A 15,670-nucleotide genomic window follows, 5' to 3' on the forward strand; every position below is an offset into this window, starting at 1 on the left:
CGGGGAAATATAAATGTCAAACTTCGTTCGCGCATGACTCGTGCCGACGTTTGGTCTCGTCGTGTCCCTTTTCAGTCCAGCTTTCGCACACGGTTTCTTTCCATCATTGACTGTGATTAGGTAAGCATCGTTGCTAGTGTTGCGATCCGCGTGCTCATCGTGTAGTGCTTCTGGTCAGGCGTTGGAAGTGGAAGTGCCTGTTCCTTTTTTCCTACCTACCTTTGTGGAGCATCTACCCGGGGAGCAGCGGCCACCATCATGTTTATTCTGCCAACGAAACGGATACTAACCGCAGCCATCATTTCTGCTTGCAGCAAAGCGACGCCTTTTAGTAGCGCACGTCGTAGTTCCATCTTCGCCGCAAGAACCTTCAGCTTGCAGCGTCCGGAAGCCATTGCTTACCCGCACAGGTACCTGGCAACAGAGCGAAGGAATTTAACGGTTCTCCAGCAGCAGCAGTACTATTCGACCGCATCATTTACAGTCGACAAGGAGAACAACGAAGAATTCATTGAAATGTAAGTAGCTCTAATTTTTTTTTGTATTTCTACACGTGGCGTAATAAGTGCAAATTTATTCATTTTCTGTGTTTTGTGCTTGTTTTCTGATAAAGAAATATTGATTGGCCTGTAATTTTACTTTTCCATCTACTGAAATTGTTATTTCGAAGTGCTCGTTGCTAAAGTTTCCCTAAAACAAAAATTTTCACTCCGATGGAGAAGAAAAATCAAAATGGCGTCTCAATGTGAACCAGCTTGTGTGAGGTGATCACTTGTGCGAAAACGTGCTGCTGCTGGCTCTAACTGTGTGACGTCAGCCGCCGGGAAGCACCCAGCCAGCCATCATGTTCAAGTTCAAGGAACGTACGGAAAGTGAATTTCAGCAGCTGTGCAAAACTGGTTTCGCAGACGGTGAATCAGCTGTAAGAAAGTGGTGTGACGTCATTGTTGTCTGTTTAGTGGAGCTTGCAACGGTCTGACTTTTGAATCCCTATTTAAATTAGGGGGCGTGGGGTAAAACACATTAGCTGTGTTCAATGACTTTGATCGAACTTGCTCGGGGTTGGTTGTACTAGCTCGTATTTTTTGTCAACAAATAACTGTCAAAGCTACTTCGAGCAACTCCAAGCTGCTTTCTCAATGAACGCTCTTTTTACTCTTTTTACTAATTTACCGGAATTCCACGTGAAAAAAAAAATTCGCGCACTTAACAATCCGTATCGCTTCGGAATTTTGCTTTTTTTTTCTGAATGTTTACGTTTTTAAACGTCAAAAACACGAGCTACTGCGAGCTGGTTGAACTAGCTCGGACTCTAGCTTCCAACCTGTTTCGAGCGACTCGGAGTTGGTTGGACTCGGCTCAATGAACACAAACCCGAGCGACTCGAAGTAGGTTGGAGTGGCTCAATGAACACCAAAAGCTGACTCGCAAGTGGTTGCAACCAAGTTCGAGCAGCTCGTTGAACACAGCTATTACTTAATGTTCCTTGACATGATTTAAAGTTGTAAATACTAACATATTATCGTTTTGCCAATAAATTATATGCCAAAATTAAAACCAAACAAGTGTTCCAACCCGCGCTAACGTTTGATTTATGTCTACCCAGGCCCTAGTAAAAATGGAGGCACAAATGTCAAAGAAGAAGCAGTTTTCTCCGTTATAAATGGTAAATCGAAAAAAATACAGCGTTTTTATATGTTTTATATTTCCCGATGTATTGATTATTATGGAGAATTTTTAAGGCGAAGTAGGCCGTCATTGAAATTTGTACGGGTCGTTAATGATTGTTGCTAATTCATCCCACAATTTCGAATCAAAGAAAATCAGTTGGTTTTGCACTGACACAGCTGAAAAAGTATCAGCATACTTTATGCATGTTAGCGCGTACAGTGATACTTTTTCAAGTCAACAAAAACTATCAAGACTGATTTTTATCACTTTGAAATGCAAGCTGAAAAATCATCATTATTGCCAAAATGAATGACGGGCTACTTAGCCTTAATGCAATGCAATGAGATGCTATGTCTTTTAAATTGAAAGAACCATTATTTATGAAACCTAAATTTTGAATCCAATAAGCCATTTTATGAGACGTTTCGAATCATATGTTTTTTTGCTTGTTTACCAGCTTCGAAACTTGCTGGCGGGCCCATTGTTAGCGCCACATTTGGGAGGAGCTTATTCAATAATGGTGTGCAACGAGCTTTTCAATCTTCCCCAGTAAAATTGAAATCAGCAGGCAGGGAAGAATTTATTTTATTTACTGGTAACATCAGACATGTAACCGCGTAGAAAAATAGCCAGAAAGAGATGAAAATGTCATCACCAACAAAAACGTTACCAGCGCTATTCACATATGCTAGTTTTTAAAACAACAATGAGCGGCCCGCCAGAAAACGTCAACCGACTGTCTCGTAAAATAGCTTATCTCGGTAGACGGATTGCCGAGAATCCAACAGCTTATGGGATGACTTATGTTTTCGGCAGCTTTGTTCTCTTCGTCGATTTTTTAATAGCTGTTTGGCTCAAGATTTGCATCAATACTTTTAGCATAATAAGCGCATCTTACTGCCGATTCCAGAAGATCTGGCCGACAAAACCATCATGACGAAGAAAACAAAAAGGTCGAAAATACATAAGTTCCATATCATCTAAGATATGTTACATATCTCGGAAATTATTAGTCGCATCTCGGTAAAACTTTTACCTAGCTTTACCTATCTTGGTAAATGTTTACCCAAGTTTCGGTTACATTCACAGATATCTCGGTAAAAAATTGACTGCAATCACGATAAATTTCACTGGGATTCGGAATTGAGAAAAAAAAAAACGAAATTTCCACTGTTTGATTCTTGGCACTCCATTTTGCTGAGGTAGGGGAAGTAATCTAAGTTTGTATGTAAAATGAAATATGCTGTTTTTGGCCATCTAAAATTCACCATGTTTCACGGGGAAATTAGGTATCTAAAATTTTACTGAATTTAGAAGAATATTTTTACTAACAAACTGCAACTAAAATTTTTCATGGGTTCTGAACATTATTGAACAGCTATAACGCACTGTTTTCAATAATGTAATCATTAAATGACAAATTTTGTCATTATCTAGCGTTGAGTATTATACAGGCGTATCTGCAGTGGTCGATATCTCTTCATTGATTTTCTGTTTAGCTTATTACTTGGTCGGGCGACTGTTTTCGATTGATGTTTTTGACTCCATAGAAATAACTAATCACCCTTCATCGTACTGCACCGTGAAATTATTTGAAAACCGATTGAATTTCGTGTAATAATGCAATGAGAAAAGGAATCGATCACCGCAGATACGCCTGTATGATACTCAACGCGAGAAATGAAGTGTTATATGTGTTGTAATGGATTGTATAACATTTGGCGGTAATCCACTTCGCGGTGTACCATTTTGCGGTTTGTCAGTACGATTAGTGGGATAAGATTGAAAAATTGGTGTTTGGCAACATAAGTTATAATGTTATAAGTTATGGGAACTGAAAATGCTTCCAATGAAATGAAAATGTACGGTCCGGTTTATGATATAATGATTTCATGACGAACATACTAAAAAATGCATTATTTCGAATTTTGTTATTTATCCGGATACTTGTTATTGCCAAACCATATTTACAACAATAAAAAATTCTGTATGCTAATATTGATTTTATTTAATCTTTGCATGAGCGGCTATTGGAACACACAAAAATACCTATTGATCCAATAGCCGCTCACAGAGTCTTGTGTTTCTAATAAATAAAAAATATTTAAACTTATGAAAATAATGTCAGACGGCTTCATTTGAAAGTTGTCGATGTATCTAGACGATATCCGTGCCAAAAAGATAGCATTTTTATACGAAAAATCTGTTTTTACACTAGTGAGTGGTAATAGGGGCATGAGCGGCTACTAGTGCACTAGGGTGCGGATCATAAGTTCTCAAAATAAAAAATTCGTGTGCACTTCTGAACTCAAATCACTCAATAAAAGGTAAACCTCAAATTTTGGGCCAAAAATATTGGAGGTGGCGCAAGTGACTTGAATGTACTTGAGCTTGTAATTTTTTTTTTCCAAATTGTTCGTCTTTATTAAGAAAAATCGTCTTAGCTTGACCATAAATAACACACAGTGGCGATTCCCTAACCTCAAATCTACCTGTTCCACGAATAGAAATTCTTGAGTTTCAGCTACAAATTTGCATCTATTGAGAAGAGATCTGTTAGAAAGGACGATTCCAATGATTTACTTTTGCTTTTTAATCTAATTCTGCCGAATTAACCATTTTTAGATTCGTAGAACAGGTAAAAAGTGAGGTTACGAGTCGTCTCTGAATACACATCCGATTCAAGATCTTCTAGATGATTTTGAAGCAAATGTATTTGTTTTCAAACTGTTGCATACAACTAATTTAATTCAAAAACTGTTATTTAACTAATATTTAACAAAAAGTGCAAAGAAACAGTTTATTAATGAAAAAAATCAAATTTCATCGAAATTATATTGATAATAAATCTTCGAGCTGTTTAGTAGAATACCTATAAGTAGATGAAAAAACCGAATTTAGTACTATACCATTTAATTCCACAAGAGTTTGTATCCTTTGACAGATACGCGTATTTCGACCTCAACTGTAAGGCCGTCTTCAGTGTCGTGTACAAGTCGAGTCTAGTACACGACACTGAAGACGGCCTTACAGTTGAGGTCGAAATACGCGTATCTGTCAAAGGATACAAACTCTTGTGGAATTAAATGGTATAGTACTAAATTCGAAATTATATTTTTTTCGCTGGAAATTACATTTTTACTGTAAAAGTGAAGTTTATAAAGCATCTTGTTATAACTACGAGTTGAATAATCCATATCTCAAATATAGTTTCGAAAAATTGTTTCTAAGTCCTTTTTGAAGGTTTAACAAATAAGAAAAACCAGTTTCAGCTTAAGTATTAACGTTTGACTGACAAAAAATAGTATTTTTTTGTTGAAAATTTATGTTTTGGGCAGTTTTTGTTAAGTAACTAAGTCAAAATTATTTTTTTTTAATAAATTCATCCGTAGCCACAGCTAAAAAATTACTGAATTTTCTTTAAAAGCATGTACAAATAATGAAATCGGTTAAATAGGTATTCATAAATTGACCAAACAAAGATGTTTTTTTTTATAAAAATAGGAAAAAATGGAGAACCACTTTTAACTAGGATTAATTTCGATTTTAGACAAATTTGATATTCTACAAACTTTTCATAAATTTCATTTTGAAGAAAATGGTAAAAGCTTCAAAATTGAATCGCCAATAACAAACTTCACTAAAGGTTGTATTTTTTAACTTGAATGATTATTTTTTTAGATTTTTAGGCAGATTCGGGGGACTTCCAGGTTAATCCAAATTAACTTGAAATTGGAACATTTTTGAGCTTTTGAATCGAAGCTTTTATTTTATAAATTGGCATTTGGAAAACTCATGCTTAATAATAATTTTAATGCTTCAGGTACTTTGCTTAACAATACTTACTCCGCTGGTCGCATTTATAGCTCTTGAAAGGCACATGCGGTCCGCGGACCGCAGTTGGTTTAAGTGAAGTTTGCGTCAATAATTGTCATTTTAAACTATTTTTATTTAAAATGACGTTCGTTGTTTTTTGCTAGGAGGTTATAATATAAAACAATTCTATTGATTAGCGCATAGGGTCAGTGTTCCCTTAGTGGACAGTCCCCTATAGTCGCACTAGTGGCTTTTTACGGCCGTTTTGCTATGAATCTTTTCAAAATATTTTTTGACATGAAGGTCAGGAGCTATTTATCTAAGTACCATTGATACACAGCTTGATTTTGTTCAAAAAATGATCGAAATAATTAGTTTTGCTTAAAATTTGAGCTCCCTTGCGCCTATAGTTAACCTATTGTTCCTATAGTAGCACTACTGAGAGAAACTATTTTTTATTATACGAAATAATTAATGAAAAAGTACTTTTTTTACATCAAACGAAAGCTTTTGATCCACACTTTCAAGGAAAAATATAAAAGTTTTGTAAAAATACAGTTTTGATTAGTATTTTGCCAACGCCGAGATGCTAGTGCTACTATAGTAACAGAAATTAGAAATAGTGCTACTATAGGCACATGTATTCCTATAGTGGCACAAGCGATAATAAATGCAAACATATGACTTTTCGCAGTTTTCATATTTTTCCCACAAAACCAAGATAAAAAGCTTTCAGATGATGTAAAAATAATGACGCTAGCGTTATTTTTCGATTTTATACGAATATTTGTTCTTAGCTATGCGGCTATTGGTACATCGACCCTAATAGATTTTGATAATGTATGAAGTATTAACCGATTGTTTCTTCTATATCATTTTTTTTCTTACAGGGCTCCGAGATTCGAACGTGACGACTACAAGAAGGACTCGTACCGTGGCGTGAAGCGCACGGGAACGGAATTCAAACGTCCATCCGGCCGAGATGGCCGCGATGGTGGTGGATTCCGTGGAGGTGCCGGTGGAAGTCGCTTTGGCGGCTCATCCGGCGGTGGCCGCGACAAGTGGACCATGGAGTCCAAGCCTCTCCAAAAAATCAACTGGAGCAAAATGCAACTATCTCCATTCAAGAAGGACTTTTACCGGGAACATCCGGCAATCAAAAACCGCTCTCAACGTGACGTTGAACGGTTTTTGGAAAAACACGACATTACACTGATTGGAAATTGTCCCAAGCCAATTACTGAATTTGATGAAATTGACATGCCGGACTACGTATTGAATGAAATCGAAAAGCAAGGCTTCCAAAGGCCTACTCCAATTCAGGCTCAAGGGTGGCCAATCGCCCTTAGTGGTTTGAACATGGTCGGCGTAGCCAAGACCGGCTCCGGCAAAACTCTTGGATATATGCTACCAGCAATTGTGCACATCAACCACCAGAAGCCGGACCCCAGTGTCCGTGGTCCACTGGTGCTTGTTCTTGCCCCAACCCGCGAGTTGGCACAGCAGATTCAACAAGTTGCAACAGATTTTGGATCATCGTCGTACATTCGTAACACTTGCCTGTTCGGAGGTTCCAGCAAGGGCCCTCAGGCTAGCGATTTGCGCCGAGGAGTTGAGATTGTCATTGCAACTCCCGGTCGTTTGATTGATTTCCTGGAAACTGGTACGACCACTCTACAGCGCGTTACCTACTTGGTTCTGGATGAAGCCGATCGTATGTTGGACATGGGCTTCGAACCCCAGATTCGCAAGATTTTGGAGCAAGTGCGCCCCGATCGTCAAATTTTGATGTGGAGTGCCACGTGGCCAAAGGAAGTGCAGCGCTTGGCGCGTGATTTCCTCGGAGATTACGTCCAAATCAATGTTGGATCACTGGAGTTGTCCGCTAATCACAATATTACTCAGTACGTGAAAGTTATTGAGGAACACGAGAAGAATGAACAGTAAGTATCGTAATCTTAACAGTAAATTTCTTTCTTATTTCTTCTACATCACTGTTAGATCTATGTATTGGAAACATGTTATTGAAGTGGCAAATTGTAAGATCCGTACTTATAGTTGTACTTTCACACTCTAAAGCCTTTTTTCCAGTCGTGAAAAACATAGAAAGCTCTAAAATTACAAGCGTATGATAAACAGGCTTCCAACAACAATGTTTCTAAGACATTTTAGCGAGCACAGAGTCGCTGATTGGGATGACAAGTTTCGTACCTCTGTCCCATCAGTGCTTTTTAAAAATCGCTCGTAAAGAAACTTCTTCGGCACATACAAAACTCAACGGCTAATAGGGCGTTGCAGTGTGTTCGTGATGAGCGCTGAAGATACAGACTCACTATTCCCTAAATGCCAAAACTCCCCACCCACTTTACAGTCATCTGATATAAGATCATCCCCTTCACTTTCTTCCACAGGCTTGGTAAGCTATTGGACAATCTTTCTGCCCGGGGTCCAGCCGGCAAGATTCTGATCTTCAGCACTACCAAGCGTAAGTGCGATCAGATTACCAGCTATCTGCGCCGTTACGGTCAGGACGCCGTCGGAATGCATGGTGACAAGAGCCAGCAAGAGCGCGAGAGAGCACTGAACCGCTTCCGCAACTCAAACAGCTGCATCTTGGTCGCTACCGATGTTGCTGCTCGTGGTCTAGGTAAGCCAACATTTGTCAATTCCTCACTTTTGTCCATTTTTTCGCTTTTCTTTGAATCAATTTATATCAATACGAACCACAACAGTCGCCGCCGCAACTGATCAACCGCAGATTAATTCATCGTTAAACACAAGTAGACTAGAGTAAGCCGTTTCAAAACGATTCATTATTGGATCATTTGTAACTCTCACTTTTCGAGAAAAAGCATTGTAGCAGTTGATTCACCAATCGTTTCCCATTTTCTTTTTTCTCACTCTTCTGCTTCCAGAGGCCGGAACGCTTCGTGATGGGGATAAAAACGGTGGCAATCACTTGCGATTGCTGCCAACTGCGCATCTCCGTTATAATTGCACGCCGAGCGCTTTGCATACGTTTCACCCGGTTAGGGTCTCGCCGTAGACTTGCGGAAAACCGGGAAAAGTGTATGTGAAACAAACACGCTGAACAAATCTCGAATACAATCAGCGACAAACGGAAATAACGCGGAGATGGCACACTATCCTCATCCAATGAAGATTATAATTCGGCCTCGCAGAATGGGGGTTTTGTGAAGTGAGAATAGTCACTTATCACCGACGATCAGCACTTCCAACGGCTCGCACAGATCCACGCTCTAGCGAAGCATCAAAGTGTTGGAGTTTGTGGATCTATGGCGGCCGATCGCTGTTGCTGAGGAAACTGAGCAACCGGAATGGAGTCAGTGTTGGACCAACGAAATGGACGGAATTTGAAATGATTCCGGAATCGTTGATGTTGCTGATTGATCGGTGACGGAGGTTGGGTTTAACACTCCCGCGTCTTTTGCGAATTACTGCGAATGTCGACGTCCAATATCAAGTTCGGGAATGTCTTCTGCGTTCAGTACCACTACTGGGTGTGGGAGGCGCTTCCGGATTCCAAAATATGAAAATATTTATTGGACGTAACGGTTTGTATATGGTTCGTTCCTAGATTTCATCAACCTGTCACATTCACTAATTCACCCATTAACATAAATCATCATTATTCCATTGTTATTTTGCGAGCGTTGTAGAAAGGTCACTATCATCGGTTGAGAGAGAAATTCACGAGCATAGAGTCGCTGGTTGTGATGTTTGACGGCTACTCGCCCCTGTCCCGCCAGTGCTTGTTAATATTCGCTCGGATAGAGACATTCTTTGGTACATACAAAACTCAACGTCGCTTTTCCAATGAATGCATGGCGTTGCAGTGTTTTCGTGATGAGCGCTGAAGATACAATGACAACTAAAAAACATCCATTGAGTTACCATAAGTCGATATTTGTGTTTAGTATACAGTCGACTCTCCATAACTCGATATTCAAGGGACCATCGACTTATAGAATTATCGAGTTTTAGAATATACCGACACAAAAAATCACAAAATCGAAGAAACAAATTTCTGTATTTCCGATACATATATGATCACTTCTGTAAGAAAGCAATATTATTTTGTTGATAGTATTTAACAAACTATTATTTGAAGATTTTTTTCGGAATGCTCGAAAAATCACCTTATTTTTACTAGCATAATTTTCATGTTTTTCAATTTTTATTACAAATTGCAAGTATTTATTCACCTACAGACATGAAAAAGACCAAGTTTTCTCAAATAAGAATTATTTCAAAATTAATATCGAGTTATGGAGAGAAATTTACCTCTCACGTGACATCGTGTAGTGGAGATATCGAGTTATAGAAATATCGACTTATGGAGAGCACGATGTATAGAAATTTGAAGGGACCGAAAAATCTATCGAGTTATAGAGTATATCGAGTTATAGAATATCGAGTTGTGGAGAGTCGACTGTAGTTCCATGAGTCGATATCGAGTAGTGGAACATCGAGTCATGTAGGTTAATATGTATCTTAATATTTGAAAGGTATTGAAAGTATGTATTGAGGTATTCAAACTGTTTATTTTGTATGGAAAATTCAAAAAGTTGCAAATGTACAATTGTGTTCAGAACAATAGTAGTAAAAGGCGATTTTCATACAAAATTTTCAACTTTGCCATGCTTTAACTTTGGTTTCTCGCGTTGAGTATCATACAGGCGTATCTGCAGTAATCGATTTCTCTTCATCGATTCTCTCTTTGGATTATTACACGAAGTCTAATCGATTTTGGTAACATTTTACGAAGCAACATGATAAAGGACAATGAGTTCTTTCTAATGAATCGAAAATAGCAGTCGAAAACAGTCGTTCGGCAAGTAATTGGCTGAAGAGAAAATCGATGAAGAGAAATCGATCATTGCAGTTACGCCCTTATGATACTGAACGCGAGGTTTCTTATGAGCAATCGGCATTAACCTTCCAGTCGTCGCGTGGTAGGCCACCGTCAGAACCACCACGCTGCTGTTGTAAACGAAAAGCGAGGTTTTTCACCAGTGTTGTACAAACACGACTGAAGTGTTAAAGTTAAATTATGACAAATTTTCAAATTTTATGATAGGTAATAGGGGTGATCGGGGCAATATGGGCCGCCTAAGGAAAACGTCATGGAATGCATAGAAAAACAGCAAAAATTATGGTTTAAATGCAAGTGACTTGTACTATAAAATGTTATCTTCCATGTTACGTCGATAATTAATGTTAAAATAAACTTGTAAATTATTTCAAGAAGTGTTTGGAACACCATGTTTTTCTACGTGGTCACCAACCATATGGGGCATTATGAGCCACCCTACGGGGCAGTATGAGCCACCTCATTCAATCGAATGATTTTTATTTAAAACAGTATAGAGAAGAGTTAGTGATGTATAGTACATTATTGGAAAGGAAATTGTATTGGCTTTGCTTGAAATTATTGATTCTAGCGGCTTATTTTTTAAAGATACATAATACATAGTAAACAGACCATGTTATATTAGTACTAAATTGCGATACTTGATTCAACATATTTTCTAGCAAAGTGTTCCACTTGTAATGGTGCATAAAGATGACTATGCAGTAAAAAAATAATCTGGTATATTTAGGCAATGCATTTTTATGTTCAAAACATTGTTTGTTTTGCTTCAATCTAGGTGGCTCATTTTGCCCCGCCCCTTCATCTTGAAAATAATATATTGTTTTCCAATAATTTTGTTTGCGAACAAACCTAATTTCGCTCACGAACTGTTCATTATGATCAGAAGTTTCAATGGATTGGTAAAATTTACCAGAATTATAAATATAATTGCCTTATAGACTTAATTAAAAACTGCCAAAATTATAAGCTTTTCATGACGAAGGACAAATTTGTGCATTTTTGTAAATATCTTGAGTGTTTAAACGAATATTCTTACGGTTTTTATTGTGGTGGCTATTTGAGGCATCCTTTAGCAAATCATAATGACACTAGACATTAAAACATTGTTTTTGAGGTCAAAACCGGGGTGGCTCATATTGCCCCGTATGTTCATATTGCCCCCACTGCCCCTAAATCTTGTCATTTGTAATTCTCTGTCCAAATCTCATGCCGATTGCTCATGCGAAACAAAGTCACAGAATGCCAGAGTTATACATTTTTACTACTATTATTCTGAATACAAATGTATGGGTAAGTCCTGTATGCTCGGTGTTCATTATTTTTGGCGTGAATTTTGCTATTAACGGAAAGGTCTACGATTGAACAAACAAACAAAAAATGGCTCGTCTAGCCTGAAAAATCGAAAGAGTTGCAAATGTATTTTTCTAATACTGCAAATCTAGATATATTCATACTGTGACCGTTACAGTAAGGACTTACAGTTGTTAATGATATTTTTTTGCGCGATCATTTCTTAGACCACCAGAGCGCAGGCGATCTAGGTACAAGCACAAATGTGCATTCTAGGGTGCCCCAATTTGTGTGAAAAAGCCAATCCAAAAAAATAAAATTCTACATCCTTTGCATTGAATTATTTGATACTTTGTAAGTTGTTTTATAAGCTTTCCGATCAATGATATGAAAAGCTTTTGAAATACTTTGAAACACTAGACAGATAGGGAGCCGGATCCTATTCTTGGTACTTTTGATTCACTTCGGCAGTGAGGTTTTTTGAAAGCTACTGAGCTCATATTTGGCCACAATATGCGTCATATCGAAGTGCTTCTGATTGCAAAGTTTCAGACAATTCGGCCGAGTAAGACCCCCCATGCCAAAGTGAATCATGGAAGTGCCCAAGTAGCTTTGCACCCTACTAGATAAATTATTTGTTTTTTTTTTTCGTTTTGTCTACTCCCTTCCAAAAATCCATAATATCAACCCAATTTACCCATCCCAATTACCTCTGTTTATATATAGTACCACTAGTAAGATTTCATGCTCTATGATGTGACCTTTCTTTTATGCAAAGCGTGATTTTACAGTGTGAAGAATCTACGGAGAAAAAAAACTCAATTTTTAATCCAAACCTTTCTCCTACCCTTATCAGATGTTGATGGCATCAAGGTGGTCATCAATTACGACTACCCGCAGCAGACGGAGGATTACGTGCACCGTATCGGTCGTACAGGTCGCTCGAACGCCACCGGAGAAGCGTACACCTTCTTCACGTCGAATGAGCGCAAGATGGCCAAGGAATTGGTGGCCATCCTTGAGGAAGCCAAACAGGACGTCCCACCAGAGTTGCTGAAGTGGCGCCACATGGGCGGCGGTGGCATCAACCGTTATGGCAGCGGTGGTGGCAACCGATTTGGCACATTCAAGGGAGGACGTGGTGGTGATTTCGGACGCGGAGGTGGCGACCGATATGGAGGTGGAGACCGAGGCGCAAAGCGATCGTATGGAGGCAGTTCCAGCTACGGAGGCTCGACGTCTAATGGCTACAGTGGTAGCTCGAATGGCTATGGAAATAGTTCAAGCAGCTATCGCAACGGTACTAGTGGAGGCAGTAGTAATACGAAGCACATAAAGTTTGACGACTAAACACGTCGTTCTGTACTACTTTGTCTCATCTCTAGTAGGATTAGTCTTAGCTCGTCGTCTTATCTCTAATCTTAATGATAACCTATTTAATTTAAACAACAATCGTAAAAAAGTATTGTTTTAGTTGATCCACGTGCGCGAGAAATGGACCAATTACGTTTGTCATTTAGATAGTGATAGTGATAGTGAATTTCTACCCTCCGAAGTTGAACGAAAACCATTCATTTGTAAACGATCGCGCACCGATGGAACTCGGGAAGAAGATGAAAATACTTACAAATCTTAATTGCTGTGATAGAGCGTCAGTCGAGTATCACGTTTATATCAATCGGTTTGATTTAGTTTGAAGTTTTAATTTGAAAAGGCAATCATTTACCAAATCTGGAAATTAGGTACACAAATGAAACAATAAACCCAGGAACTGTAAGTTGAAGGCTTTTGTTCGGATTGAACCGTTCAACACAAGGGCGGTGACATTCCAGTGTATTAATTAGCAAACCATGTGGTTCCTCGATGGAAAATAAAACAAAGAGAAATAAAATCAGTTCACTTTACAATAAATACCGGTTTCAATTTATTTCTAACAAACACAACATTCCCGTAAATGGCACATTCTCCAACTCTCCCATTTTTCGTTACGTTTCTAAATACCCAGCGTTTTACAGAGATTGTAATATTTTTTCGTCAACCTAGGATTATCCAAGCAACCATACAAATCATTGATTTTTAAGCAGTCCGTTTTACTAAGCGCTTGACGTTGTCCAATCTTAATCCCCGGCATTTTGGGCTCGATCGTTTGTTTGCCTTTCCCGGTGCTGAAATAGCTCCGTCCGTAGTGCATGATGCTGTTGTAGTCGTATTCGAAGTTGTAGGTGGTGTTCTTGAGCGATTGCTTCTCGAAGTTGGATTTGAATGCTGAAAAGATTAAAAATGGATTCTATTATTAATACACGAAATAAAGGCACTATTCCAACCCATAAGAATTCTATGTGCTAATTTTCGTAAAGTAACCAATACCTAATAGTATTATTCATCATCCCTATTCTTGTTTACGACGGATCCAAATTTTGATCAAAACCTATTCCTTCGAATCCATGGCCCATTTGATTTTGCTGGCGTAAACTGGAATGCAATTTTTTTTCTATCGAAAGAGCATTCGTACGTAAACAAGACTAAATATAAGTGAATAAATCAAAAGTGTATATCGCATTCAATCTGTCTGCGAAACGCGGCTGTTTAGTGCTCTGCGTTTCACCCACGAGTGACGGCCATCTTTGGATTCCGAGCTTAATTCGGCTGTAATTCTCCGGAAAAATATATATTTGAAAACGTTTTTAGCACAAGCTCTTATGCCCACTGTGTTTTGCAATGTCATAATTTTATACAGTGGCCCAATTTCATATTCGTACAGGATACTGTTTTCACATCAAGTTACTAAAAAACTATTAAATGATGTATTGAGTTAAAAATACTTTATCCACATTGAAGATAATAGGTATCATCTATTGTTTGCCAATCACAAAATGTTTCCATTTACATTCATCTTCGAATTAATGGAAAAGTATTGAATTGATATCTCAAATTCACCCAATTCCATATTCGTACACCTACCAAAATTCAAACGGCGCATGAGCCAGTGCAGATGTGATCGTTTGAGCTAGCACATTGCTACATGAGATTTTAAAAAAATGCATCTCAACATAGCACGTGCTCAAGCGCGCGATTATTTTTGTGCGCTCATGGCAAGCTGATCTCAAGCTCATGATATGAAGCGCGTATACATGATGTCTGCGCACAACATTCAAAACTAAATTAAAAAGTTCTATTTGATTGCTGAAGTACTTTATTATGATCACAGACAAACAGACGTCACACTCTCATCACTGTCGATCGACCACCTTTTTAACGGTCGATTCAAAAATATCGTAGGTGGCCATCATTTTCGTTGGCGTTTGACGTTTACACACTACCGCCATCTGTTTTAGCATTGGGCATACATGTCCCTTTGACTATGATTTTGTTCGAAATTTGTTCTAAATGTTAGTCCGCAGACAGACGTTCAAGTTAGACTCAGCCACTTGTGTAAAAACATGGCCGCCACAAATCGCCAAGTGGCAATAAGCTAACAGATGGCGTTAGTGGCGTATCCGTCCCGCCACCACCCCGATCACATTTCGTTGACAGCATGACACACAACCGCTCCCACAGCCGACGTGCTCAACGCTAAAAACTATGCACCTCTTTTTTGCGCTGGGTGGGTGATGTTCCCTTTTGCATCTAATTTCTCATGTAAAAGTTAACTAAATCCTTTGAAATTTTTACCACATGTTGGCATTCAGTTTGTTCACAGATTCATGCTAGAATAATACCCTTGAATGATCGTTACTCATGTAAAAGAAATTGGCGTGAAAGTATCACAATTGTGTGAATTATTTTTAAAGTGATTGTTTTGATATTTTTGTTCAGTGGGTGGTGAACTGGGTGGTAAGCGAGAAGATGAAGCCACGTGCCTTTACGAACTGTCACTGTACTGCAGCAATTTGCTCCCTAGGTGGCACCACGGTAGAATTTACACAGGAATTTTGAATAAATTTGTTGCTGCTTAAACGTCTGTCTGCGGTTAGTCTGTTTGTCTGTGTTATGATG

The 15,670-nt window shown here is 38.6% G+C and overlaps 2 protein-coding genes across 2 annotated transcripts in view; one reads left to right on the forward strand and one right to left on the reverse strand.

Annotated features, from left to right (window-relative positions):
- Window positions 1–13,585, forward strand: LOC5573872 (ATP-dependent RNA helicase dbp2). Its single transcript, XM_001654847.2, has 5 exons — window positions 1–120; window positions 315–518; window positions 6,378–7,430; window positions 7,899–8,134; window positions 12,531–13,585. Coding segments are annotated over exons 2-5 (1,785 nt in total). The 5' UTR covers window positions 1–120; window positions 315–516; the 3' UTR covers window positions 13,025–13,585.
- LOC5573864 (high choriolytic enzyme 1) overlaps window positions 13,369–15,670 on the reverse strand; it is a 26,998-nt gene continuing 24,696 nt past the window's right edge. Inside the window, 1 exon segment of the mRNA XM_001654846.2 lies at window positions 13,369–13,939. Within this exon segment, the coding sequence (XP_001654896.2) occupies window positions 13,668–13,939 (272 nt within the window). The 3' untranslated portion in view covers window positions 13,369–13,667.

This window comes from Aedes aegypti, chromosome 1 (genome assembly GCF_002204515.2).
Source record: "Aedes aegypti strain LVP_AGWG chromosome 1, AaegL5.0 Primary Assembly, whole genome shotgun sequence".
Lineage (NCBI taxonomy): Eukaryota > Metazoa > Arthropoda > Insecta > Diptera > Culicidae > Aedes > Aedes aegypti.